This window comes from Netta rufina (genome assembly GCF_964035555.1).
Source record: "Netta rufina genome assembly, chromosome: 4".
Lineage (NCBI taxonomy): Eukaryota > Metazoa > Chordata > Aves > Anseriformes > Anatidae > Netta > Netta rufina.
This window is the reverse complement of record NC_140127.1, coordinates 74,986,728-75,014,402: the sequence shown is the minus strand read 5'-3', so window position 1 is coordinate 75,014,402 and position 27,675 is coordinate 74,986,728. Positions and strand designations below refer to the sequence as shown.

Genomic DNA, 27,675 nt, shown 5'->3' with positions numbered 1-27,675 from the left:
CACTTCTCATCCTTCCCGCAGGCAGCCCCATCACTCCCAACTACATCGACAACTCGACCTCCAGCATAGCCCCCTGGTGCACGTGCAACGCTAGTGGCAACCGGCAGGAAGAGTGCGAGAGCTTTCTGCGCCTCTTCACCGACAACATCTGTCTCCGTGAGTATCGCCAGGAATCCTCCAGCAGCATTGCCCACAGGCTGGTGAGGCTCCCTGTAAAGGTCTGGGGAGCAAGGACACGGAGGTGACCTAGTCCTTTGGAGGCTGTAGGTGCCCAAATCCTCCCTGGGGTTTCAGCAAAGGAGCTCTGAAGGTCCTCAGGGATGTCATTTGGGACAGGCAGCCAAAGGAAGCTGGAGAAAGGAGGTGTGTGCTTTCCCCTGCTGATGCTTTTCTCCATCTCTCTCTCACACAAAGAAAACGCCATCCTGGCCTTTGGCAATGGGACCTACCTGAACTCAGCCGTGGCCCCGTCCATCCCCCCCACCACACAGATGTACAAGCAGGAGCGAAACGCCAACAGAGCTGTGGCAACCCTCAGAGAGAACATCTTCGAGCACCTCCAGCCGACCAAGGTAGGAGAGCCTGGCCCCAAGGGGATGCCTGGCTCTGTCCATGCCTGCTCCATGGCTTCCAGCCCTCCTCATTTCAGCTCCCTCATCTGCTCGTGTCATTTCAGCTAGGTGCAGATACCCAACCTTCCCTCCACCTTTAGGAGTCCCTCATCATCCTCTTCCTCATGCCCTGACATCTTCTTGCCTGAATCCATGGGCTATGCCATCCCATCCCATCCCATCCCATCCCATCCCATCCCATCCCATCCCATCCCATCCCATCCCATCCTATCCCTTGCTGTCCTCTGGCCTGTTGGTCACCATCTCCTTTCTTTCATGGGTTCTCTTGAGATATATGGGTTTTCTAGGAGTACTGGGAGCATCCCTGTGCTTTTCAGGAGTGTAAAAGGGATCCATGAACACTGGTTCAGCCCCTTGCCCTGCTGGAGGGCAGCCACGTAGGTTCAGACAAGCATTTCATCTGCTGGAGGTCACACGTTGAGGATTAACTGACCAGGGTTTGCTAAGCATTGGGAAACCTCAGCTGAAAGGTTCTAGTCAGCAGCAAATTGTTAGTATCAAATTAATATTAAATTGAAATTATTCTAAAACAAATAACAGGGTAATTTACTGATGATGACAGTAATAAGCATTAAATATTTTATTATTAAGTAAAAAGCAACGACCTTGACTTGCCACCCACCAGATTAATCTTCAGAATGAATTATTTTACTGTTGAATAATTAACAGTGACCCTGATTTACTGAACGTACAGGTAACAGAAGCTGCAGTTAACTAGACTCTGAGGACCGAGTGTGGGTTTTGTGCTGGGCTAGCTGATACCTCCAGGGAGCTTCCACATGCAGGTTTTCAAAGCTCTTTCACTGTGTCTTTTGCTGAGAAAACACCCAAATCATCCCGCTCCACTCTGTTTCCACTGAGCAGTTATCAGCTCAGGAGGTGTAGACGTATCAGCTTCCCTTACTACTTTTTGGGGCCTTGATGGCCATGCACGGCACAGGGATAAATTCATCTGGACAAAACCACAATGGTAACCAGGATTTGGAGATCTTGCTTCTGGCTGGTGGTCCCCACCCTGCACTGAGATTTTTATCCAAGCCATCACCTGCGAGTGATGCCTTCAACACCCAGGGGACATCTCCACCTGGAGAGGCCACCACATCAAACCACTGGCCAGCGGTGACTTCTTGGGCTGCATGGATCTCTGTTGCTCACAGTAGGTGTTCAGGTACCCATTTTACAAAAGGACATCTCCAGCCTGCTGTCCAGACCTATGGGTTCTCTGCCCATGACCCTGGTGCCACCACCACCTTCACCACCACACATCCAGAGCCAGGCCGAGTCTCCTCCTGCATGTGAAAACCCACAGGAAGGCTTCATGGCTTGGAGACCCGGAATCTAGACCGATGTGGGGAACAACCCCAGCTCCTCACCCCGTGTTGTCTCCTTTCTCTTGCAGGTGGCCGGGGAGGAGCGGCTCCTGCGGGGCTCCACTCGCCTGTCCTCAGAGGCCTCCAGCCCAGCAGCTCCATCCCTCCGGGCAGAATCTCCATTGCACTCATGGCTTCTCCCCACTCTGGCCGTGCTGAGCCTCCTGGTGATGTGAGGCAGGGCGGGCACACGCCAGGCAGTGACTCTCTTTGTGTCGGTTTCTCTAAAAAAAAAAAAACAACCAGACAAGTAACTTTTTTCGGGACGGGGGGGTGGGCTGGGGAGGAGGGAGGGGATGGGAAGGAGAGGTGAGCATGTAGGCCCTTCCTCCTCCTCGCCCGTCTGCCAATTTCTTTGGTTTTATACAATCAGCATTGTCGACAACCAGCTCATTCTTGGTCCTGGCCACCTTTCACCCCCACAGCTCGGTTGTTGTCTCTCCAGCTCCCTGCGGATTGGGGTCGGAGCCACAGACAATTCCCTTGGAAAAGCTGAAGGAGAGAGTTGAGTCAAGAAACGAGAGCTGCAGAGGAAAAGCTTTTGCCTGCCCCGGCCAAGAGGGGAAAGACTTTTTCTGGCTGAGCTGCCAGGAGGTTTCCTGGAGCCCTGCCTCACGGCGCGGGGCCCTTGGCAGGACAAGTCAACGATGTGTGGTTCAGACCATCTCCAGGGTTGGGTCTGGGACCCAAAGGGCAGCCCACCTGCTTCGGAGTGAAGAAACCAGAGCTGCTGGTGAGAAGGTGGTTGGGTTTGTTCACCTGAAGCACCTCGGGGTGGTGCATGTGGCCACAAACCGAAGGGGCTCACAGGGACCTGCGTGCAGCAGGCATGTCCCGATGGTGTTCAGGAAGAGACACGCATGGTGTTTTGTTTATGGCTGCCTTTCTTCATGTCCCAACCCTAGCATCTCTATTTACTGGTCCCGTGAAGTGTTTCGGGTAGGTATTTTTTCGTTATGGAAGTCAGGGGGCAATGTAAGCCCACTCTGAGCCTTCTCTGTGCAGGGTAAATTTGATCCCATGGGTAGGGCTCTATGGGGGTGTTTCACAACTTGTTCTCATGAGCTACCTGAGCATCATTTGGTCTGGCAGAGAGACAGAGGGATTTCACTTGGGGACATAATTAATATTTCAAGGAAAAGAGAGGATACAAGAGGTTTGCTAGCTACCACCATGGGGACAGAAATCCAGCCAGTCTCCAGAAAGGTCAAGGCATAAATCACATCACCAGTGGGACTGCTGCAGTTCCCCTCCTTGGGGAGCTGGTGGAGGAACTCACTTGTGTCCAGGTTGGCTCGTGAAGGACAGTGGCCCTATCAAGTGCCAACTGCTCAGCCACAAGGTGTTTGAAGCCAAGGCTGGTGCTTGACCCACGCAGAAGGAGGGATGGTGAGGACAAACCTCGCCCTGGTTGCTCAGGGCACAAGAAGGCAAATGTGTGGCTTTGGGATATGTGAGAACTCAAGGGTCTTCCCCTGAGGAGGAGAGCTGAGGTCTCCCTGTGCCCTTTGGGGAGCTGATCCCCTTGCTAGATCCAGCAGATGAAGAAGGTGGGAAGGAAGGGTGGGAAGGTTTCCCAGGACAAATGCTCACCCGGGTTGATGGCCACGGGGAGGCACAGGAGTAGCTCCAGGTTTTCCCCATGAGCTTTGCAGCAGCCCGTTCACTCCTTGGTTTATGTTTCCCCAAGGAACAACATTAGTTTTTTATCATACAGATGCATGGAAAAGCTTAGCAGCAGCTGGCGTGACAAAGCCCAGTGTTTTTTATTTCCATTCCCTGCAGAACACCTTCCCTTGCTTTAATACTTAGACTTTGCTGAGAAACTGCAAAGGTGAGAAACCTTTGGGTTTTGGTCCAATATGAGCCCATTCTTGTTTCCAAACGGACATCTGTGGATGCACAGAAACCCTCCTGGCTGCATCCTGGCTGCAGGGCTGCACCTGGGAGGTCCTTGGGGCTGTAGCACGTGGGTGTCCTAGCCCAGGACCATTAAAAGGGTCCTGAAACATGCCAAAATCCAAGCTGTGCATGCCAGGCACCGGGCTGAGCCGAAATGTGCAAAACCTCCCCTGCCAGGAGGCTCACCCAGTGCCAGGAATGCAGCCAGGGAGGTTGAGGCACAGACCCCAAATCCCTGACCTCCCTTCGGAGCACCATAGCCAGGTGCTGAGCTGCTGCAGTCATTTTCCCCTTACCCAGGGCATCGGTGTCCCCTGCCAATGTGTCTCCCCAAGGAGAGCAGCCTCTTGCAGCTCTCCTTGCCTCCCCCTCTGCTCTATGCTCAAGGTGGGTCTCCACCAGCCTTCAGTCTCCTTGCAGGGGCTGAGTATTGGGCTGGTCTTTGTCTCGTGGTCGCTGGCAGTGGTGTCGAAATGCCACTTTGCCCTTTCCTTCTCTGATAACCAACCAGCAGAAGCAGACTTTTCCTAGGTGGCCAGGAGAGCTGGCAAGCCAGCTTCAGCTCTCCTTTAGAGCTTGCAAGCTGTGAGCAGCAGACATGGAGAACCCTAATAGAGGTTGATAGGGATGGAGGAGACATCCAGGGGTCACCTGCTCCATGACCACGTCCCACAGCAGGATCCTCTCTGTTTACACTTTTTGGCAGATTTATCTTAACCTGTTTCTAACCATTCCACTCTCAGAGGCGCTGGCATCTCCTCTGGATTTCTATCACTCTTTAAAGGCGTTTTAGGATGTGAGCTGTCCCCGAGCACTGCAGGCCAGACTCTTGGTTCCCATTTCGGGCTCTTCTCAGGTCCTCAGTTTTGGGAGGATGGCAGAAGTGCCCTCAGGCTGCAGAAGGTGACAGCCAACCCCCGTGGATCGGATCACGGAGGCTGAAAAAAATGGTAAATGTCTGTAGGGATCCCTGCCAAATCCAGAGGGCAAGTTTGGTCTTCGTTACGGTCTTGGTGGAGGGGTCTGAAAAGCAGAGTTGGTGTTGCAGGTCTGAAATGGCCTCGCTGTCCTCATCCTTTGTCCCGTGCTGGCGATTTGGAAGCTGAATCCCCAAAACCATGGCTCAGGCCAGCTTCTGCCTCCTCCTGGGCTCTGGGGATGCTCCAAGACGAAGCGAGGCAGGAGCAGCGAGCCTCTGCACAGCAGGGAAAGGCCAGTGGATGGGGTGGGTGGTAATGCCATGTAGAGATCAAAAAAACAAATAAATCCAAAAACCTGCATGAATTTTCCTGACCATTTCACCCTTTTTGCCAATGTTTAATGCCCGCTCTCCCTCCCAGTGCATTCACAAACGAAACTTCGCAAAAAAAAAGATGTTTTTTGAGGAGCCCTTTGGGAGGTAGGAGACCTGATTACATCCCCCCAACAGGAGGGCACAGACCATTTGTTTTCCCTTGTGAAGAGGGATTTTTTTGGAGAACTTTCAGCTCCGCTGAGCACCACGAAGCGAACCCCGGATCTTCACTTTTAAGCTTCTCGATGGACCACCGAAGCCACAGCAGCTGCCTGTAAAGGGAAAGGACTGAGTGAGCCCAGAGAGACAGGGAGACGACTTGCTGGGAATCACTCCCTACCTGGGGACTTCCATAAGCACAAAGAAGAAAAACGGAGGGGAAAAACAAAAAATTGACCAGCCCAACCCTCTGTAGCCACTGAACTCTCTTTCCGTGGCGTTTTTTCGCAGTGGTTTGGCAGTTCCTTGCATCCTGAAGGCCCGTGAGATGTTGTGTGTGTACAAACACGACGTCATGGCCAAAACAAGAGGATGAGCAGGGAGGGAAAACGGTGCTGGAGCAATAACCCCGCGGGGGGCAGGGTGAGGTGTGTGTGAGCACCGAGGGGAGGATGGGTGGTGTCTGCCTGTATGGCCGGGGTATAGCCTGTACTTATCTCTTCTGTACGAGTCAATATTCAAACATATCCATGAATAAAGCACACATGCATTTTCCTGACCCCCTGATCCTGTTTAAGGGGCCATGCCCATGCTGGTGCATCCGCTGGTGCTGCACTGTAAGGGCAGCTGGAGGAAATGGGGGGATTTTAGGGGGTCTGGCAGAGCAGTGGGGCTCAGAGACTTTGTGCTTGGCTGAAAACCCAATTCTGACCCTCTGCATCCCAGCCAGGAGGGAGAAAGATGAGAAACCAGCTCTGCTGAGACACAACCCAACGGAGAGGCATCGGTGCCACCCGGGGAGGGGACACGGCCCCGTGCACATCCTGGGGCTGCTGGTGTTGAAGACATGGAGAGGACACATGCAGGGCTCTGGGGAAATTTGGGGGAAGGTTTAGCTCAAAGCTGGTGCCAGCACAGGAGGAGGGGAGGTGGAGGAGAAGGGAGGGCAGCAGTTCACGTCGGCTGGGGAGACGTTTGTTCGTGCCGCCAGCATCTGTGAGCTATTTTTGGCATCTAAAAGAGAAAGAAAAAGAAAGAAAGGGATCACGTGGAAATTGATTAGAGGCAAATTGAATGTTTTTCTTGCCAATTTTAGGTGAAAAAAAAAATAATTCTACAAAACAAATGTATATAAAATTTACATAAAAATACCGAGTGAAATGCAAGTCGGATCCTAAACACAAAGTGAGATCAAGGTCAGAAATGTTGCACCTTACCCTCCCCAAAATCCCCTTTGCTTTCCTGCATGTATGAAGCTGTTGACAGTGCAGGGGGGAGCAAAGCCTGTGGGTTAGGGCTGGATTTGGGACCCTCTTTCCTTCCCACCCTGATTTCCCCATGTCTTCCCCCTGCTGCAGCCTGTTTCCAGGCTTCCACCCCAGTTTTCACCCCCTCATCCCTCCCCAGCAGCCTTCCCCTTCCACTTTTCTCTCCCCCCACCCCAGTTTGGTCCATGGAGGTTTTGCAGACACACTGAAAATGTGCTGGGGAAGTTCCAGCCGGATGAACCTGAAATGTGCTGTGAAAACACTGCAGGTTTGATGGATTTTCCCCGCTGCTCGGCAGGCAGCCGCGTGCCCAAGGTCAGCACCAAAACCCCACGGGGGCCAGTGCTGAGCACCCAGCTCTGCTGGGACGTGGGGTTGGGGACCCTGCTGGGGCAGGGGGACCCATGGGTGGCCTCAGCCTCTCTGGGTGCCGTGAGCTGGTGCTGGAGGAGTCCATGGGGTGCCCACAGTCGTGAGCTATGTCCATGTAGCTGGGGGTACGCACTGGTGCAGCTGGTGTTGGTGTGATTGGGGCTGAGGAGCACAGGACCAGGTAAAGTATCCCTCAAGCTGCCTCAAGTACACCAGTGAATCGCCCTGCATTGGGGCAGAGAAGAGATTTTGGAGCAGGAGCTCCACTGAAAGCTGGAGGGGGCTTTTCGTGATCCCCATCTCCATGTCGGGTATGTTTTGGGGGCACTGCCTGTGCCCACAACCAAACCAAGCCCTGCTCCCTCCCACCAGGCACAACAGCCCAGGGACAGATGCTGAAGCAGGAGCAGGTGAAGTGCTTTTCCCTCACTTCTAGAAAAACAAATCCCAAATCCTATAACCTCTGGATCCCCATAGGGCAGAGAGGAGCCTGGGCATCCCTGGTGGTTCAGAGACACCCACGGGTGGGACCCAGGGGGTGCAGCCGCCCCTTCCCTGTCACACTGCAGCTGCAGACAGCACAAATGAACCCCCCCCGGCTGTTGTACGAGCACTGCCAGGGGAAGTTTAGGGCAGAAACAACAGTTTCTGGTTCTCTGCCTCCATGCAAGCGGTGCTAATGTGCTGGTAGGGGTGGCTGCGCCTCGCCTTGGTTATTAAAATGTCACCTTTCCGTGCCAAGTGAGGAGACGGTGGATGTTAGCCAAAGGGAAGCACCGCAAAATTAGCTCTGACATGAAAAATGGGAAATGAAATTAAATGAAAAAGGGTCAGATCGTGTGCCTCAAGATGGTTGGGACCATCGGATCTTGCTCTTTGGGTTGGGCACAGGTTTTATGTCCCCTAAGACATCCGCAGTCCAGATGCCCAAGCCTGAGCTTGTCACTGAGCCTCTGCAGTCTCCGAGGGGAAATCAGCCCTCCGAGGGCACCGAGGGCACCCATGGGTGCAGGCATGGCATGGGAAGGTGTTGCTGTCCCCCTCCAACCATCCCAGCGGTGCTGGGAGCCCATCGATGGTGATACAGGGTCCTGAAGCTCCACCACCACCCAGAGACCCATCAGCAGGTCCCACTGGCTTTATACTAAAAGATCTCCCTCACCTTTTTTATGCCTCTGAAAACATCTCGGTTATCATTTTTGTCACCTGATGCCCTGCTTCATTGCTTTCTTTGGATAAGAATCAAAAACAAACAATAATAATAATAAAAATGGAAAAAAAAAAATACAAGGAGAAACACAAAAACCTCCATAAAGTGGTTTTGCCCAAATGTTGAACTGCGTTAGCTGCAGTGCTCTGGCTCATTTGTACACCTCCCCATTTCCCATTCATGGGGAAAAATCAGATGTTTGTGCTTCCACCGTAGCAAAAGATGCTTTTTGTACCAACCAGCGACGTGCAGCCCACCCAAGAGCTGCCTGAACCCCGTCTCCTCCTTGGTTGAGGAGCGGTAACACCCAACCTCCAGCCCAGGCTTTTCTGCAGGGGGCTAAAATCGGTCTCTTTTCACAGAAAGACTGAAAATTGCCTCCCCACTTTGAGCAGATGATTGATACTGAAGTGTTTGGGAGAGAAATGCTGCGGAGCAAATGCCTCCCCGACTCCTTCCCCCTGTGCTAAGGGCACGTGGCAGCGCAGAAAACCAGCCCTGGGGCTTACGCGGCTCCACGCTGCCCCTTTCCCTCCCTGCCAACCTTTTCTTTGCTCCAAGGCAAGAAGAAAAATCAGAGCGGGGCTGAAACATCTCACACCACACCTTTGCCTTTTATCCTGCTGTCCGAAATGAGCTCAAACTGCCTTTAAAACCCCTACCCCCTGCCCGCTTCATTTCAGGTCTGGACGCAGCACGCTGTGCTTTCGGAGCGGCGCGCTCGGCTCGGCGGCAATTTCGGGGAATTGGGCTTAATGCCACGGGATGCAGGAGCACAACGGTGTTAGGAGACGGCGCCGAATGCAAGCCTTCATGGCTCATAAATGCCGGGTTCGACTCCGCTTCGTCTCAGCGGTGCTTAATTTCGAAGGCGAAGAGCGACATAAAAAGAAATGGAGGTCGCCTCGCTTCTGTGGGCATCTGGCAATTCAACAAGGTTGCCAAATGGGCAGCAGATCCCCCTGGTGATCCAGTCCTGGGGATGCTAGAGTTTTTCTCTTCTCATTCAAAGGGGCAGCGTCCTGGGAGAATTAAGAGCAAGAAGGGGAAGGGGCTGAGATGTTTCCATTGGGTTTGTTTAAATCCTAAATGAGAAGCTCTGAGCCCTGGGATGTGAGGCTGCCCCTGACCCCAGGAGGTTAAGGAGCACGGCAGCCAGGACCCCAGTGCTGGGAGGCTGCAGAAAATAAATTCCCAGACCATCCTGAGGGACATGCAGGGAGGACAAGCCCCTTTTCCTCCACAATGAAGACATCGAAGGACGCTCCTCCTGTCCACCAGCCTCAGGAGACAGCCCAGGACCCAAGGGACCAGGCTCTCCCCCTGCCCGAAGAAGCAGGTGAGATGGTTTGGGGACATCACAAGGCACCGTGGGGACCTCCAGCTTCGGTGGAGGACACGTCCTCCCTTCCCTCCTCCCAAATTTTGTGCCTGGCACAGCCAACACAGCCCGCTTGAGAGACACGAACACCTCAAGCTCCACCACGTGCAACTCATCCCCAAAAAGTAACCTTGAGTTATCCCCCCAGCCCCGTCTTAAAAAAAAAGAAACCAAAAAGGAGTTTTTAACCAGATCGTCTACTTTTTATTTCAGAGGAAAGATTTGCATTATTTACTTTTATTTATATACATGTACTTCACATTTGTATTTAAAATGCACAGACCTCCCGATAATTTTCTCGTTCCTGCTTTAAATTAGCTGTTATTTTACAATACAAAAAATTATACCAAAAACTGCAGTCCTAAATGTGTGTATGTATAACACCCACAGTCCCCAGCAATGAAATAGTTTACAATACTTGCTCATATTTACATATGAATGCAATAAATGCTAAATTATACATATTAACAAACTAAGCTCAAGTCCGAACACAGATAAGAATTGTAAATAATTACAGAACGACAAAAAAAAAAAAAAAAAAATCCAGAATACAATTAATTCAAGGATCCTAGTGTAAAGGACATTTATTGTGCACAAATTTCAGAGTAATATAAAACCTGTCGTTATGTTCTTTTTGCTTTCCTTTTTTTCTTTTTTTTTAGAAAAAAAAAATAAATTGGACTGACTTATGTTCAGCTCCTCCACAATGATTTTTCTTCCTTCTTCTGGTGAGGTTTGTGGAGCCGATGAGAGGTGTGGAGGGATGGAGGGATCGCCTGGAGAGCTGCGGTCCCTGGAAGACGCACGAACGCCGTCCACACGTAGTGTTGGAAACAAACCGAACCAAACCTGCCCCGGAGCACAAGATGAAATAAAAAAAAACAGCACGCAGCACCCCCAGCATGGGCTACTCGTCTTGTTCAAGCAGCTATCAATGGAAAAAAACATGAATTTGACCAAAATTGCCAAGAGTGTGTCTGAAAATGAGGAGCGCACGCCTGCACCTCCCTTCCCTTTGCTCCCCCTGCCCTCACTGCTAAGCTTGGGGGGCTCTGAAATCCCCAAAGGCTCAATCCCTTCCCCACCTGCCCCTGTAGCATTCCAGGAGATGGCAAGGGAAAATAAAAGTCCACGGGTTATATTATTGATCGGATTGCTTTAAAAGTTGCTCCCGGCACGCAGGGCCCGGTCTTTGCTTTCTCGCAAGCTCAGTGCTGACAAATCCGCATTTTGGGGAAAAAGGAGGGTTTTTAAAGGGGCACGGCCAAGGGCATGAGGGGTGGCTCTGTCCCCAGCTTGGGTTTTGGTGGAAAAGCAAAAGCAGCTGCTGGCACGGCGGTGGTTATGGATGGAGATGGGCTGAGCGCCGCAGCGCTGGGCCTCGGCCTGGTTTTGGGCAGGCCTCGAGCTTTATTTTGGCTTCTTGGGTGAGCCAAAAAACTTCACCAAAAGCTCATTTTGGTTAATTGAGGGCCAGAAAGCCAAGCTGCCATTTTAAAACCACACCATAAACCGTGATGACGTGGTTTGGTAAGGGTTTACCACCGAGAAAATGATGTTTTGTGGCAATATTTAGTGTACAAACCAGCCCTATCTACCAACAAGGGCTTTGTGGAGCCTGTCGTGCTTTTACAGCACCATACCATCAAATCTGGGGACATTATACGCTACAACTTTGTGTTGATCACAGGCATAACCCCATCACATACAGGTTTATTTTGGCATTTTCAATACAGCACATTTTAAACCCCATGAGAGTGGCAACAACTCAGAAGCTGTGTCCTAAAACTCTTGTATCCAACATCTTGACCCCTATCATGGAAAGGGTCTTCTATCGCTCATCCTACAACAGTCCAGAGAAAATGTTGGGCTAAAAAATGGGCAATGGCAAAGCAAAAATGTTAATTTTTTTTTTTGGAGATCCAGTGGCACCGTTGCTTTCTAGAATAAGAGGGCCGCAACATTTCTTCTTGAGTTTTGTAAAGGCTACTCCCAAAAAATAAAAGCGTTCTGAGGGCTGAGACCTTGAATGCTGAATTTCAGCCAGTTACAAACGCTTGAAAATAGTGATTTTGAATGGAAATCACTGGCACAATCTTAATAGGAGAGGCTTAAACTGCTGACTTAATCCTCCAGGTAACGACTACTTTAAGTACATTTATTACCTGTCTTCAAGCGTTGGTTCTTTCCCTTTCAAACAGAAGAGCCTTGTTTTACTTTGCTTACACATTTAAGTGAAACGCATTTGAATACATAAAGTCAAGTTATGCCTCCCTGCTTTACACCGCAAGATATCAGGACGATAATTTGATGTTTCTTTAAAGCTCTGGAAAGTTATCTAATGCTCATCATATGAAGAAGTTATTAAGACAAAACTCATACATCATTTAAAATGCATCAAAAATACATTCAATATTTTTTTTCTGGTTTATATACACTTTAAATCTTTCGGCGTTCTGCACACTACTGTATAGTTTATGTACAAGTGCAAAATTGGTGTGTTATTTTTCATTTATTTACAGATTCTCCCATGAAATCAGGTTGCTCTTTTTCCCCCCTCACCTCCAAGAGAAACAACCCCACAAATCCTTCACTTCTGATATTGGCCCGGTGATAAACCACCAGCAGTCCTTCCCCCCATCTGTTCCCATCCTCGTCTCTATTTTACCTTCAAGCTGGGATGAAACTGTTTGCAGCAGAGATATGTATGAGAGTTCTCTTTTTCCCTCATCAGTATGGAGATAAGATGCAGAGCAGAGCTACATCCAAAAGGAGCTGTTTTGTTTGATTTATATAAATAAATCTTGTTCCTCTATTTACATTTTTTTTTTTTGGTTCTGCTAATCATCAAAGTTTGATCATTTTTGCTCGTTTTCTGAATACCTGACACCTCGCTTCTGGGCATGTTCCTCCTTTTGAGACCAGACCACCCAGCTCTCTCTGGGGGAAAATCATCCCTGTCCTTTTGGTAACGTGCAAATACATCACCCTCCCAGGCCTGTTGTTCAGAAAGCTGTTTCCTTCCAGGAAAGAAGCAGCTTTAAGCACTGCTGAAGTGCTGTCCCGAATACAGAGACTTAAGCACGAGAGTTTTCTTAATTTGGGTTGGCAGATCTCCACCCCAAAAGGGCCAGAGAAGCAGGAGAAGATGCTTCTGAGTATGAGGCTGCGCATCACAACTGAAAGCACAAGCAGTTAGAGCAGGGGAGGAATTGTAGTCCAGTATTATTTCTCTGGTACAGTCTACTCCAGGTTAGCCCTATACACATAGAAAGTCACAAAATATGTGCAGGAGATGAATCTGTCTGAGGTAATCTGTGCATCAGCTACAACTTAATTGCCTAAAACCCTTCATTCTGAAAGACATCGCTCATCCCTTTCCCCCCACCTCAATTTCTTTTCCCCAGAGGGAGTTTACACTTCTGGTACAGAAGCAGATTGGGGAATATACATACAAACATATATATACAAATATATGTATCTATGCATTTCTCCACCTTATTTTTTCTGCAGTTCTGTTGGATTTGGTAAATGACACACCAGCTCAGCATCAAAATCCACCGAGATTGCTCGATCAGCAGGCTGTCCCCCGTCACCACCGCCCGGACACACACAGCAGCTCACGTCTTTATTGCAATGCCGCGCTCCAAAAAGGTTCTTCGAAACACGTACTAACAAAAAGGAACAAGTGGCTGATATGTGATGGATGGATTACCAAAACGTGCACAAAAAAAGATGCAGTTACTCGGGTGGCGTTTGGGGAAAAGGGTGCTACCAGACCAGAAGGTTGGACCACAGCTCCCTTCAGTCCCCCTGGTTTGTTGCTTCTCCCTTGTATAAATACCAGATGTCCTCCTAAGAAACCAGCAATCCAATTGGAACCACACATACAGTGATTAAGTTATGATTTTGTGCCTCGTTTGGCACATCACCATCATATCTCCTCCACCACCACTTGGCGTGGTCCCGGCACTGCACCACATGCACCCGTCGTGATCCACTGGATCCACCATCAGCAGAGACGTCGTGCAGCAGCACGCACAGACAGGTACAGCCCCACCTCGAACCTCCAAACACAATCCCAACTAATTCGCTTTAAAAAAGGGCCAGATGGTTTGACACATCCTCCAAAAGCCAAGCCTTTTTTTCTAGCTCTTTCCAAATCCCTTCCTTACACCAACAAGCCACCGTCTTCAGCATCTAAGACCTGATCCGAACACTCAACCCACACGAGGAACATCATTTAATCAAGGAAAATCCAAACCTGTGGCCAAATGAAGCTGCTCTGCCTAAGTTTTTTTTTTTTCCTCGTCCTCAAATGACCTCACACCCGGAGTGTTGCTTTTTACACCCAGTAAGGAGATGGGACAAGTCTTGCTGCCAAGGAGCAGCGCCTCCGTGCACCGGCACAGCTCGGCTCTTGTCCAGAAAAATGGCCTGAGGGAAAGGGGAGGGAAAGAGGCCAAATGGGCAAAGAAACACAAAAGAAATGTAACGTATCTGACCTAGAACACAAGCTGCTTCTATTAAATGCGCCGATGAAGCCAGGAGTTTTCTTCTGAGATACTGAAACTCTGCTTTCCCTCCAGATATTTCCATCTGGCTGAGTAGCTGGTGGGTCAGGAAAATGCTATTTTCCCCTGACTGCACGTGATATATTATAAAGATCACAGATTGCCTTGAGTGACGTTCTCTCTCTCTCTGTATATATATATTTAAAAGGAACATAATTATGTTAAAAAGAAATGCGTGTAGTAGTCTCCTCACTCCCTAGATCTGTTCAAGTCTAGGCACTTGTGTGTGGTGTACTCCAAGTAGGTTAAGACTATGTAAACACTGAGTCCTTCAAACAGCAACACTCAGCTCCTCCAGGTATTGCACGTGGTCTGAGCAACACACGACATCACCCTTTAAACCACCCTAGCTCTTGCCTTCCTGACGTTGTGGACCATAATTACTACAAAAAAATTGTATCTGGAAGAGAGTTCCACTTAAATAACGCGGGAATAAACACATATATATATCAAATGAAAAGGATGAAGATGCCTTGAAGACTAATTGTAGTGTTTATGTGTTGAGAGCTGACACCTGTAAACACTGCATCTTTTTTTTTTTTTTTTTGTACAGTTTGATAAATACATGAACTACAAAGCACTTTCCATGTATAAACCTGAGTGTCATTCATTGTACTACTGTTCTATTTACACTGACCATGAACGGTGGGGAACGGATGTTTCTGGACCTGCAATAAAATTATTTTACTTTAAACTCGAAGAGAACAAAGGCGCAATCTGAAGCCACGTGTCAGTAAAAACTTAAGTGGAGCAGTTGTCAAAGAAAGCCGACTATCACGTAGATGAGAGAAAAGGCTGGGTTCAAGGAAGCTGTGTTTTTCTGAGTGCTTCTAGTCTCTTGTGACACAACTTGAAAATCTTCCTCCTCCTAGGTGTTACTTCTCCGTTTTGTGTAAAACCCCATACAGTTTCTGATGTCCATGCATCAAATACAGGTTCCTGGCTGTGCAGGGGGCTGCTGTTTCCGATTTCGTATTGCACCCGATTTCTCTTTGTAGGCAATTGGCATCTGTTGTGAAATGTCCACCAGTGCGCTGGCCACAGCAAGACCTGAGGCAACAGAACAAAACAGTCACAGAAGCAAATTCTTTCACCGCAGCTGAGAAAAACCCTCCGAGCCACGAGATGAATATTATTTTTTGAATTGTTCTGAAGAAAAAGCAAACTAGAAAAGCATTCTGGCTGAGAGATTAAACTCTAGAGGCTACTCTGAAGTAAGCTTTTAAATACTGCATGTTTTATTGAAAGCAACTGCAGCAGAAGAAGCTGGAAATAAGATGCGTGGGTATTAATGGATAAGACACACAAGATATTAAAGGGAGGAGTCTTTCTCTGCACCCTTAAGTGTGCTAGGATAAATGCTCAAAGCACCTGTGCACGGAGGTTTCACTGCACTTCCCGGACATTCCTCTTCTCTGCAACCTCCTCCCACCATATCCACGGATAAACCACTAGCTCACAGCCAAACCATCCCGTCCCAAAGCCAATGAGCAACTTTTTAAGGTCCTCTGCTTAAAAATTTTAGATTACCTTGCTCTTCGGGCAATGGAGAAACCCCAGTTAAATCACCAGCTGCCCAGCAGAATAAGTCTCAGCTCTGTGCAGTGAGGTTTAACTGAGGAGGGGCTTGGACCAAGGAGACCTTAAGCTGGATGGAGAAAACCTCACTGTCTGGAGATGCTAAAAGCAAGACATGGATGATTTGCAAGGACCTGATGTCCCTCAATGGATGGAGCAGGGAATGGAGTCAACAGGCTAGGAGATGAGTTATTTTCATAAGTATCTCCCGCAAACCCGTCTGTAACAGTTTGCACTTTTTTTCCCAGCTGTAAATGAAAGTGTAATCCAAATATCGAGTGTTCATCCACCAACTGACCCGAGGAATTGAATCAAACCTGAGGTAGGAAGCTAGCAGGGGCCAAGCCAGCCAGCTTCAAATCACTTGAGCACATCCACACCAGCTGCGGTGCGGACACAGCAATTACTGCGGGACCAAGTCTGAAACCCCAAGGTGAACGAATCGCTGAGGCTGGGGAAGGAGCCCAGAAGTTCATACCAAGGCAGCCGAGACAAGGATGTTCCTCACCTGACTGTCCTGGTGGTGGTATACCCCCAAGTCCTCGAGGCAACCTCACGAACACGGAGAGAACGGCAGCTTTGTTGCCAAAGCAGGGCTCCAGCGCTATGGGTTTCGGCACAGTCTGCGGGGAGGGAAGGAAGAGGAGAAGCTGATGTTACACGGTGTGTTGCACCCTCCCTCTTCCCCCAGCGTCATCTTTTTTTTTCGGATCGCACAAGCTCCGGGGCACGAACCGTATTTCTGCGCTTGGCCAGCTTCCAGCGCGCAGCTAGCAAAGCTAAACCCAACGTTGCTAACAATCAAAGCCCTCGTCGTCATAAAAAACACATTTACTTAATAAAATCCAGCTATTAAGAAGTCAAGCGCTGCGCCAGGCTTGTATTTCTCCCTAAATTCAATAACCAAGGACCAGTTTACGGCAAACAATGGGATTAAGCTCCGAACCCATCAGCAGCACTATCACAAAGAGCAGCACGCCGGGACTCGGGGGTTCAGCATCCATTTCCAGAGCTCAGCTCCACGTCACACCACCACGGCCCTGCCTGCATTGACACGGAGAACACCACCGAGTCCCCAAACACTGCCTCCTTTCTGTTTGCTTTACGCTGTCCTCACAGTCTTGCCTTTCTGGACTGCAAAGCTCCTGCCTCTGGATCTGGTTTCAGTGAGCAGCTGCACCAGGAGTGGCTACCTATTCCTAAACCCTATTTGAACACGACCCTTTTTGAACAAAAAAAGGGTCGTGTTGCAAACACGAGCATGAAAATAATTTGCAGATAAAACGTGAATCGATGAGCGTGACGATACAGCGGGCGGGCAGCCCTCTCCCACGCCAGAGCAGCAGCGTTGTGGCTGCTCCCCTTACACGCTCTGCTCTCTGGTATTAGAGAGACAAAGTGCAACAGCACAGCCCAGAAACTAAAATATGGTTTTGCCTAAGTCAGGCCCTGATCCCACCCACATTTCTGTGAGATCGGGATGTCCCAGCAGTCAGCTGAGAGTGCAAGTTTGAGCCTGGAAGCGAAGAGACTGTTTCCTTTTGTTTCCCAGGGAAAAAAAAGCTGAGAACCACTATTTTACCTGATACACTCAGTGAGAGCTGATTTGTTTTTTAGTATGGACAAGCTAAACTCTAGCCTGGTATTAATGAAATAATTATTGCTTTTTTCATTAGGCATTAGGTTGTACTACTGTACTTTAAATGCTCAACAGAAACTCGATACGATCCGAGACACTGAAAAAAGGGAACAGGAGTCAAACGATGCAATTAAATTACTGCTGTGCTATAAAAAAAAAGAAGGAAAAAAAAAAAAAAGATGACAGCAAGCGAAATGAAACGTAAAACTGTTTTCATATCTTGTATTTACCGTAATGATTGCAACAACGATTAGTTGGTCCGTGCAAGGTAGACAAATACCTGTGCTACAGACCAAGAAGGTAAGCTGCAGCCTGCCTTGTTTAGGACTGCAGATTTCCACATCTCCTCCCCACCCCCAGCAAAGGGATCCAGCTCCACAAAACGCCTTCCCCGTGAAGCATCCAAGCATATCCTTGTGCTATATCCCACGGGCGACTCAATTACCAGGGGTAATGGAGAGAGCACAGGGAAGGCAACTGCGGAAACGCAGCGCAGAGGCTTCTGGTGGGGGAGCAGGCACTGAGCACAAAGTTTATTTTCATCCAGAGGGATCATGCACCTTCCTTTCCATGCTGTGCCAACGTGGGGTTGTAGGGTTGGGGCGATACAGCGAGTCCTCGTGCTCAGGGTGAGCTGCAGAGACCGAGGGAGTAAGCCAGCAGCGAAGCGGTGGTGGGAGGAAAAGTACGACGGAAGAACTGAAGAAGCCAAGAAGAGATCATCTGCTCTAATCTCTTTTTAATGTATTTGCTTTTAAGTCCTGCTGGATTAATCAGGACGCGTCTGCAGCTCTGCTGCTTCCCCTGCTCGAATCGTGGAGCGCGGCTCTGCTTCAAACACGCTCGTGCTCATCATCCTCCAGCCAACGCGGGCAAACGGGGGCTTCGAGAGCCTCTTGGGCTCTCTGCATGCAGCCCCTCGCTATCACGGTGCAATGCTCTGCTTCAGAAGCAGTCACTCCTGACTCTGCCATCACCTCTGGAGACCTTTCTGGGGACTTGCTGCTCCTGGTCCCTGCTGCTCAGACACCAGACTTTCCTCGACCCTAAATTCCTTCCCACCTGCATCGATCCGCCAGCTCACGTCCTCCACACGCTCCCTGTGCCTTCCCCTGCTGCACATCTTGGCCCTCGTTGGGCTCATCTGAATGAGGGATGCTCTGAATCTCTTCTCTGAACACAAATATTCCCTTTTCCAGCTCTCCCAACAGCCCCTCTCCGCTCCCTCCTCTGCTCTTTGGACCGCGGGTGACCTGAGAGGCATTTCAGGCCCCTGCAATGGCATCAAAGCATCCCGAGCCTCCTGAACATGCTAAACAGGTAAGAAAGGGAATATAAAGTTTATTATGCAGCTCTTAGTCACAGAGCTGAAGGGGCTTGGAGGGTAATTTAGCTCGTCTCAGCCCCAAGCAGGATCCTTTCTCCTCCTCTGCCCTTTCCAACTAATGAACCCGCAGCGTGCAGCAGAAACTTTCATTACAAGTCCCCACGGGCATGATCTTTCTTTTTTCCATGGGATTTTTAAGTTTTATTTCATTCCTCAAGGTCACAGGCCTCCCTCCTATCTGTTCCCCCGGTCCCAGCCTGAACCATGAAGAGCTCCCACATGTGTCACTGGTGCTGGCAGAGCCCAGCCTGGGTGGCTGGTGCTGTCCCCAAGCAAGTGACAGCAGACCCCAGCCACACAGAAACCTAAATAAAACCCTGTTATTTGCCTCCGACCCTCATCCTGCCACGTATTTTTAATCTATCTGCAGTACCAGGGATAGCTGGGGGCAGAGGTAAAGGAATTGTTTAGTATTTCACCGCCTGCAGGGCCCTGTTTCTATTTATCATGCAAAGCGAGGACGTACACTTTATAGAATGATGCATCCAGAATCTGTCAGGCAGTCGCGAGCTAATTTGAAAGGAATACGCTAAGAACAAGATTATCTTGTTGCAGCTAATCCCGGTCTTAAATCTACAAGGAAAAAACACTCTCGTGTCCGTCAAACCCAACCGTTTCCCCGAGATGAGCTGCAGTTAGGAACTGCAAAAGCAGCACGAGGAACGAAGCCCCGTGGATTTGTTTTTGACAGCAGCAGTTGGGGCACCTGCTTTTTGAACCGTGACTCAAGGCGCATCTCATCCCCGCGTGCCCAGCCCAAAGACGAAGCGCAGCCTGATGAAATGACTCAGGCGCCGAGCGAGGGGGATGGAGAATTTGATGTGAGGTCAGCCAGGAGTGAAGGGCATCCCGTGCCCTCTGCGAGATGCACGACAACCCAGAGCTGGAGCCCGGGGACTGTATTCTGCAGACACGGAGGAGAACGTGTGGATAATTCAACCGGCAACTTCGTGGTTATCTTGCTTGAAGATGTAACCCACAGCTGGCCTTGCCACGAGCTTGCTCGTGTTTTTACACGACCTATGCACATGTCACCATGGTGCAGAGCAGCTAGGGAAGGGCTGGCTGCCTTCCTCGAGCTGTATTTTTGTGGGGAGACCCAAGATCTCCCATCTCCTTCTCCTCCTCAGCCTGTCTCCCTCCTGCCTGGCTGCTGAGCGCTCTCGTTGAAGACCGAAGCTGCTTTTCCACAAGGAGGTTTGGAGCGGGTTTGGGAACCAGAGATCAGGTCATTGTGAATGCTCCTGCTTCAGTCTGACAGGTGGCTTTTAATGGCCCACTTAAAAAAAAAAAAAGCAGATCTCCGAAGTTTGTAACACCTTTCATCAGACGGTTAAAACCAGCCTCTGCCAGAGACTTTCATCTAGAGTGTTTTGATAAACCCATTGTTGAATTGTATAAAGCAATTCCTTTTTATTGAAGGCTTAATGGCACAATAAAGCACACATTATTCAAATCTATGCAAATCAGGTGCATCCCTCAGACACTTGGCACACGCTGAGTGCTTCGCGCAGCGCCTGAACAGCAGCGTCCTGCCCGGGAGGGGGCACAGAGGGGAGAGGCAAGCCCAGCTGCTGAGAATGTGGCCGGAGAGGCAGCTAAGGGGGTAAAAAAGATCTCACCTTGGCTGGGACAGGTCGATTTGGACAGCCAAATTGCCATCTGACAGCCCGGCAGAAAGCAGCCGTGCCCTCAGCTCGAGCACAACGAGCTTGCTGCCAGCTCCTGGGCTCAGCAGCACCAAGAAACGTGCAGCCAGGAGACTTCTGGTCATGATGGGGGACAGTGAAGGGACGTAGTGCTGACCTGGTGCTGATCTGTGCTAGGAGCAGTCTCCTGGTTTATCTTCCCCTAAAGCTACCTCCTGTCCTTAAAGCAGTACTGTGGTTGTGCGACCCCTTTGTGCAGCTGGCAGCCTGAGCCTTTCTCCTGCAGTGGACTTGGACTACTCTTCCACGCCAGCAGAGCTACAATCAACAAAAACAGTGAACAAAAACTAGGAATTGGGATACAGAAAGCATCAAACAAAGACCAAAAAAGCAGCAAAGAGCTCTCAGCTCGATGCAGAGATTGAAACACCCTTTAAGAGGCAGCAAGGTGTGCTGCAGCAGCCATTTCTTAACCAGAAAGCTCTATGCCAAGTTTTGCACTGGGCAGTGCCTGCAAACAGAGACTACTCTATTTTGGACCAAAACTCAATTTTACTAAGCAGTGACACGACCCCATTGTTTCTGGGGGCAGCAATTTTCCCTGGATGACTTTACCGGCCAAAGGCACCACTAAAAAACCCAAACGATTTCAGTTGTTTACGAGTTTTGATGTATACTTAATATGCGAAGAGCTTAAACAATTACAGAAGTTAAAAGCTGTAAGAGAGCCATTAGGTCATCTAATTAGGCTGCCTTCTCCCTATGCTGTATGTCCCTACACCAACAGTGCTTTTTCCAGGCCTTTTGTCGGGGCTATTTCCAAGTGACCCAGGTGTGAAGCGCGCCGCCAGCTCCCTTGGGAGACAATTTCACAGCCAAACGCTTTTCACAATCAAGTTCCATTGTACAACGTTCCACCTAAAAAAAACCCCACCTCTTTTATTTTTATTATTATTTCGTGTCATTATTTCTATTTATGCTGCTTATATTTGACAAATTCTAAAGGTTAATAATATGTCACACAAAACTAACGGCTAGAACAATAAATAGGCTGTGCAATTTAAAAAAAAAAACACGGCGTCAAATTTCTTTAGGTTCTGTAATACACTGCCAGCATATTGTTTCTCAAAATGTATAAAAATACTGTGGGGACGCTTTTTTCCTTAACAAGAAAACATATTTCCGCGGTTTGATCAAATCACTCTTACATGGTTTTCAATTTCCAGCGAGGAAATTAAAATAAAGCAAAAGTCTTACGGTGGGGGAAGAGGAGAGGGCCATTATTGAAACAGTTTAACTTTATTATTTGATTTCGCTTCTTCAGATGATTTCACTCTGTAGAAAAAGGGTCAAATTCCATTTGCAAGTTTTTAAATTGTGCCATTAAAAGCCGCCTGAACATTTGTAAAAGAAGTTACAAGCAATTTTCGATAAAAAATAGAGTATTAAGTTTTAAAAATCATATTCTGGGGGTAATATGTATGTCTTCCAAGATAGAGACGAATGAACTTCCAGCAACAATTTGCAGCAAATGAGTCTAGATTAAAAATTTATATTTACTTTGTCCCTGATATCTACCTTGGAAGTGACACGGGGGCTGGGGAAGGAATCGCTCACCGCTCTGCCACGCCACTGGGCTCCTGTGTGCGAGGAACTAAATAAAAGTCATATTCGAGCCTTTGAGATGAATGCTAACAGCCTGAAATTGAAAACATCCACCCAAGCATCCTGTGCTCCCGATACCTGGGAGCACAGACGTGGCAGCCCAGCACAATAGGGCCCGGAGGTCATCCCCATTGCCTTGAACAACTGTTTTCTATTTTAAAGTGCACGCTGTTGAACTGGCAAAGGCTCCGAGTGAGGGAAAGGATTTCGATAGGCAAGTTTGTATTTCAAAAGCAGTCACCCTGAAATGACAAAGCCCTCGTGTCAGAGCTGTGAGCGTTTCCCTGCACGTTTCAGACCGCTTGCTGTTCTTTTCCAGCTCCCTGCTGATGCCCCAGGGAGGGGATGGGATGGACGAGGCCACGGGGATCAAATCTGGGCAAAACACACGGCAAATAGCGGGTATTTATTTTGGTTTTGTACAGGTGAAGAGGCAGGATTCTTCTGCTTGTTCTTTTCGACCACCGGGCTGGTTTTTGCACGTGAAAAAGTGCAATAAGAGAAGGAAGGAGGACAGGCGGATGAAGACTGCAAACACAAGACACACAAAACCACTGCTTGGCATAAAGGAATGCAAACAGGTCCCCTATAACGTTTTTGGGAAGCTGCTGCTATTATCAGAAGAGACAGTTGCCGGCACTAGAGGGAAAAAAGGAGATTTAAAAGCCTTCTGAAGGGAGCTTTGCACTGTTTCCCTCCAGCAAACTCCTCCTTATCAGCGAAAATCGGGGTCTGTTCTGCCGCAAACTTCGCAGCCTTCAAATCTAAATCCAGTAAAATCTCAGCTCAATTATCAGCCGAATATTCCCTCGATACCAGGCGGGTTTAGCAGCTGTTTGTGCTGATCTCCTGATAGGCCCCTTCCAAATATTTACCGCGCGCATGGAAACGGCGAAAGTTTCCCCCAAGTACCTCATTTTGTACCAGAAACCAAAGCGAGGCTCCCAGCACTAGTTAACTGGAAATAATTCATTAGGAGAAGGTTTTACCGGGTGTTTTTGTGGTCACTTTCTCGGGACAGATCCCAGGCAGGCTCCATCTGATGTCGGTGCAGCCAATCCTTCTTGCACACCTCCCTGCCCACTGCTGGTGACTCCGAGCCTCTTGTTCCAAGGGGATCCTACACTTTGCTCTGAATTAGCAGGCACAGGCAGGATTAATGCCAAATACAAAGCACAAGCTGGGATGTCACTTCTTGCTTTGTGTCCCTTGTCACCCTGATGCAACAGGAGGGCTCCCACGATCCGCACACGGACCGTGCGTAATGAGTGGAAGTGCTTTTGGGGCTTTTTTTCTGTCCTTTTTGTCCTTTTGTAAAGACAAGGAGACAGCTACACGCTGACATGCTCTGAATGGCTTAGCCTTAATGCAGGGAAAAGCTCCCAGAGCCAGCAAATGTGAGAAACCCCGGAAATAATACATTAGAAGTTAAATTGCATTTCCAAAGGCAAAGCTCTCAAGCCTGAACAGCCTGTGTTAGCCAGGTCAGGTGAAACACCACCAAACTTTCTGGCCTCGAAGGCTGTGTGCCGACAACCTCCAGCACACATCACATTAGGATTACTCAATTTTTATTTTCAGCCCTCGATTTCATCCTCTCCCTCCAACCATTATCCTTTTGGGACTCTTCAGTGAACACCTCTCCCTTTCAGCTTTGGAAAATCCGAACCTGCTCTGTCTCTACCTTGACACAACTGAATTGCACGGTCGTTTTTGGTTAGGATTGCTCCTACCTCCCAGCCCACATGCATTTGCCAAGCCTGCCACCCTTCCACATCTGCCCGCTTGCCCAAGGACTCCCCAACTCATCAGGGTGACCTGGCAAAGCAGGAGGCTCCGTGCTCACCATGCTCATGTTAACCCAGCTCATTTTATAAGTGAAATGGGGTGGGAGGCTGGTCTGTCAGCAAATTTGATGAACAAATAATGGGTCAAAAACATGGGAAGCGAGGTGGAAAGGAGCAACAACCAGAGGATAACAGCCCTAAAACCCACCGGTTCCTGAGCCTTTAGTTGTTCTTCACCAAGCTTCTCTCATTGCATGAAGCAGAGCTCCAAGTAAAAACGAAGGTGCCGTGTAGCAGCGATGGAGCTGGACGATGCTTTATCCACATCCAATATTTTATTCTTTTATTTTTACCACTCCTCACCGCGGTGGCACCAGGGCTATCGCGCTCGCCACAGGACTCCTCACCGCTCCTCATTACAGGTGGTTACAACCTCACTGCAGTGTGAAACGAATGTAACAAGGGCACAGCTCGGATGTGAAATACAAGTAGGCTGAGGATATAAATCTGTGGTATCCCTTGCCTGCTCCTAAATCAGCCCACCACTACGTCTCTGTACTTCTTGAACAGATGGGACCTTCTGGCAGTCTTTAAACCACTTAACAACACTCTTCTGTAACAAAACAAACTAATTACTGGAGAAAGATGCTATTTTCCATCAAATTTCTGCTATTTTTATGGAGTCAGCCAGAGCTGATGTCTGATTAAGGACTTGCAGTGACGCTATTTTGCCTTCAGAAGCCCAGCACAGCAGAATTAAATGCACACCCGCGTGAAGGTACAGAGCATGCTAAATGAACTTCAGCAGGGTTTTGCTCACCGACACCTCTCTCCATTTAGGTACCTACAAATGCGGACAGCCTGTCGCTCGCGGATGCAAAGATAATCATCTCTAAGCACTGCCTTTGCACGTCGCATCCCTAAACACAGCACAGCAAGGCTGCTCAGCTCCACCAGGCAAATGCTTTGTTTTATGAGAGTGTTTTTCAAAGCCTCTGAAAGCTTCCGAGACAATTCTGTCTGACTTAAGGATAAACTTCCCTAATGAAACAATTTTCTTGTTGATCTTGCAGGTGTTTTGCTCAAGCTAAGCATTTGCTTGCTACGCTGTTATGTGCTTTTATTGGGAATCTACAAGTCTTAGCTTTATTCCGTTACCAACTTAAAAATACCTGGGAATCACTGTAAAAAATAAAAACTTCCCAAATTCTCACGGAAAACAGTCTTCTACAAATCACTGCACAGAGCTACGAGATTTGGCCTTAGATACCCAGGGATGTTAAATACTCATAGAAGAAATTACGACAGGCAGCACCTCAGAATGCAGGAAAAGCTGCAGAGAAAAGCCAATGGATTTTGTAATAACTAAGCAAATTTAGTGGTAGATTTGTGATCCGCTGGGTATTTGTTGAGCGGGAAATAAACCAAAGCAGCTAGTTCCGTGTTGCCTAGCTGCAGACTATATTATGAATAGTTTCCCTGCAGGTAAATCATTTTCTATTACTTCTAAGTACCCCAGGAAAAATACTAATTGAAAACACAGTTCTAATACTGTCCAGCTGGAAAACATTAGCTTAGGATGGAACTAGCTTGACACTGGCTGCCAATTGGCTATGTACAATGGAAAAGGAAATTAATCTCTTGCAGACAAGACATCCCATTTTCCAATTCTACTTTGTAACCCTCAAATAAACTCATTATTAACCAAAGGCTTTGATTCACACGGGGAAAGGAAAACATCAATGCGTGCCTGATAACGCCAGCCTGGATTTCTTGTGTAAAACGAAAGCTCTCCAAGTTTGACACAGCGAGTGGCAGAGCACCCGGAGAACGGCTTATGGTCCAACAACTTAACAGCATTTCTTCTCACTCCTTCCTTGGCTAACAATTAAAGAACAGATAAAATGAAAAAGAAAAATGCGGTTCCACATTTCTGTAACAACCCAGCTCATCTTCCTGCAGCTCCCTCCTGCTAAAAGTTTTTCTCACATGCAGGCGGAAAAGGGATGAGAGAAAAAAAACGAAGTTGACCTCGGAGATATCGAGATTGCTTTTTCACTTCTAATAAAATTCACTTACATGCAGCATCCAGCAGGTTAGGCAGTCTCAGAGGGGCTGTTCCCCATGCTGCTCACAACCTACAGGTCTTCTGCACCTCCTCTCCTCTCAGCTTCAACTTTGCTGAAACACTCCAGACTTTTATACATGCTTTCATCCCCTACGTAACTTCTGCAAGCTATCAGTAAAAAAAAATATATAAATAAATACATAAAATACATAAAATTAGTTTCTCTCCTTGTCATGGAAAAGCATCCTCATTCTGCACGTAGGTCTTCCAGCAGATGGAGTTACCTGCTGGCACAATAGCCCATGTCCTCTCTTTGGCTTCTGGTTGCTGCAGACACTTTGTGCCATTTGCCTGAATTAGACTGCTTCATTTTTGTCTGCAATGGATTAAGAAGCATTTGCACGCCTTGCTGAATTATCAGCACAGAGGGTAATTAGCAGTTGGTAACAATTTCTGGGTCTGAAAAGGGACATATGTCCATCTGTCCACAGTCTTACTTATTATGCTTAAAATTGGCTTCTCCATCCCTTCTTGAGTAACCCAAGGAGGTCAGACAAGTGGGATATGGACGATGACGGCAGACATGGGAATGCAAGGAAATAGAGCTGCTAGTGCCAGAAAGACGAAATCCTGTCTGCCGATGCACTTCAAAGGAGGTTTTTGCATTCCTCTAATCAAAGGAGAAACTGAGAAGAAAATAAAAAGCAGAGAGGTACCGAGGAGCAAGGGAACAAAAAGCTCATATGAAAAAGAAACGAGCACTGCCAGCTGAACAAGAAGAAAAATAACACACATCAGAACAGCAGAGATCCAAAGTTTAGCATCTTCTCTGCGGTTCTTTGAGCGCAGACGAACTTGTCAGAGATCAAAAAGTTTAGGACAGCTTTGTTCTGGCCTGGTCCTATAGGGGAGGTGGTTTTAGTTAGCTTATTTCTACAAAATTAGTGTGAATAATGGTAAGAGGGGAGGGGAAATGCCCGGACAGACTGCAGCCCAGAACCACCAGCACCACAAACATGCACACAATTACGCCTCCATCCCAATGGAAACATCCATACACATCCTATGGCTTCTTCAATGAAGCAGTGAATAAAAGGCTGTAACATGTTGGGCACAGCCCAATTTTACACGCCTGTCTTTCGAAGTCTTGGTGAGCTGTTAGAGGCCAATGATTCCCAATCCCTATCAACCTCATAACAAAATTAGAAGTTACAGAAACAAAGAAAAACTGAATGATTAGGAGTAAAATGAACATCAACGAGGAGTATGGTCACCCTGGGCCTCCAAGGAGTCCCAGGCACAGGTCAGCTTAGTTGCTCAGTCAGTCCATTACCCCAAATTACTGAGTGCCTTTGCAAATTTTACTTTGTTTTCACTACCTGTGAAAGTTCCTACCTGCAAAGCAGGGACACTAAACCCTTAGCTTTAGAGAGGCAGCGATGATTAGTTCACGAAGTATTCAAATACGGAGCAGTCACAGGAATCATTCAAAGCTTGGAACAGGTTTGGATGAAATACAGTAAATAACCAGGACAAATAATGAAACTATGACAGTATATTGAGAATCTTTCCCTTCTGCTCTTCCATTCAAGAATCAGATGGAAAGAAGTACTGCAGCTTGCCATGAAAGACTGTATTCACATTTATGTAAAGAAGAGCTAAGGCTGTAGGGGCGACCTTAATTGTGACATTTCCTGATGCTAATGCCAAGATTTAAATATGAATTTCCACCAAACAGAG

General features: G+C 48.2%; 2 protein-coding genes across 3 annotated transcripts in view; one reads left to right on the top strand and one right to left on the bottom strand.

Annotated features, from left to right (window-relative positions):
* The window catches only part of GFRA4 (GDNF family receptor alpha 4), a gene marked incomplete at both ends in the record, with an annotated part of 64,400 nt that extends 62,222 nt beyond the window's left edge, over window positions 1–2,178 (top strand). For both annotated transcript variants that reach the window (XM_084286604.1, XM_084286603.1), the window contains 3 exons: window positions 22–156; window positions 415–572; window positions 2,032–2,178. In XM_084286604.1, the coding sequence (XP_084142730.1) occupies window positions 22–156; window positions 415–572; window positions 2,032–2,178 (440 nt within the window). The remainder of the gene's footprint in view (window positions 1–21; window positions 157–414; window positions 573–2,031) is intronic.
* Window positions 2,179–9,766: 7,588 nt separating this feature from the next.
* Window positions 9,767–27,675, bottom strand: part of ATRN (attractin) — a 146,480-nt gene continuing 128,571 nt past the window's right edge. Inside the window, exons 28-29 of the mRNA XM_084286343.1 lie at window positions 16,249–16,363; window positions 9,767–15,212 (exon numbers count right to left, since the gene is read on the bottom strand). Coding sequence (XP_084142469.1) covers window positions 15,088–15,212; window positions 16,249–16,363 — 240 coding nt within the window. The 3' untranslated portion in view covers window positions 9,767–15,087. The remainder of the gene's footprint in view (window positions 15,213–16,248; window positions 16,364–27,675) is intronic.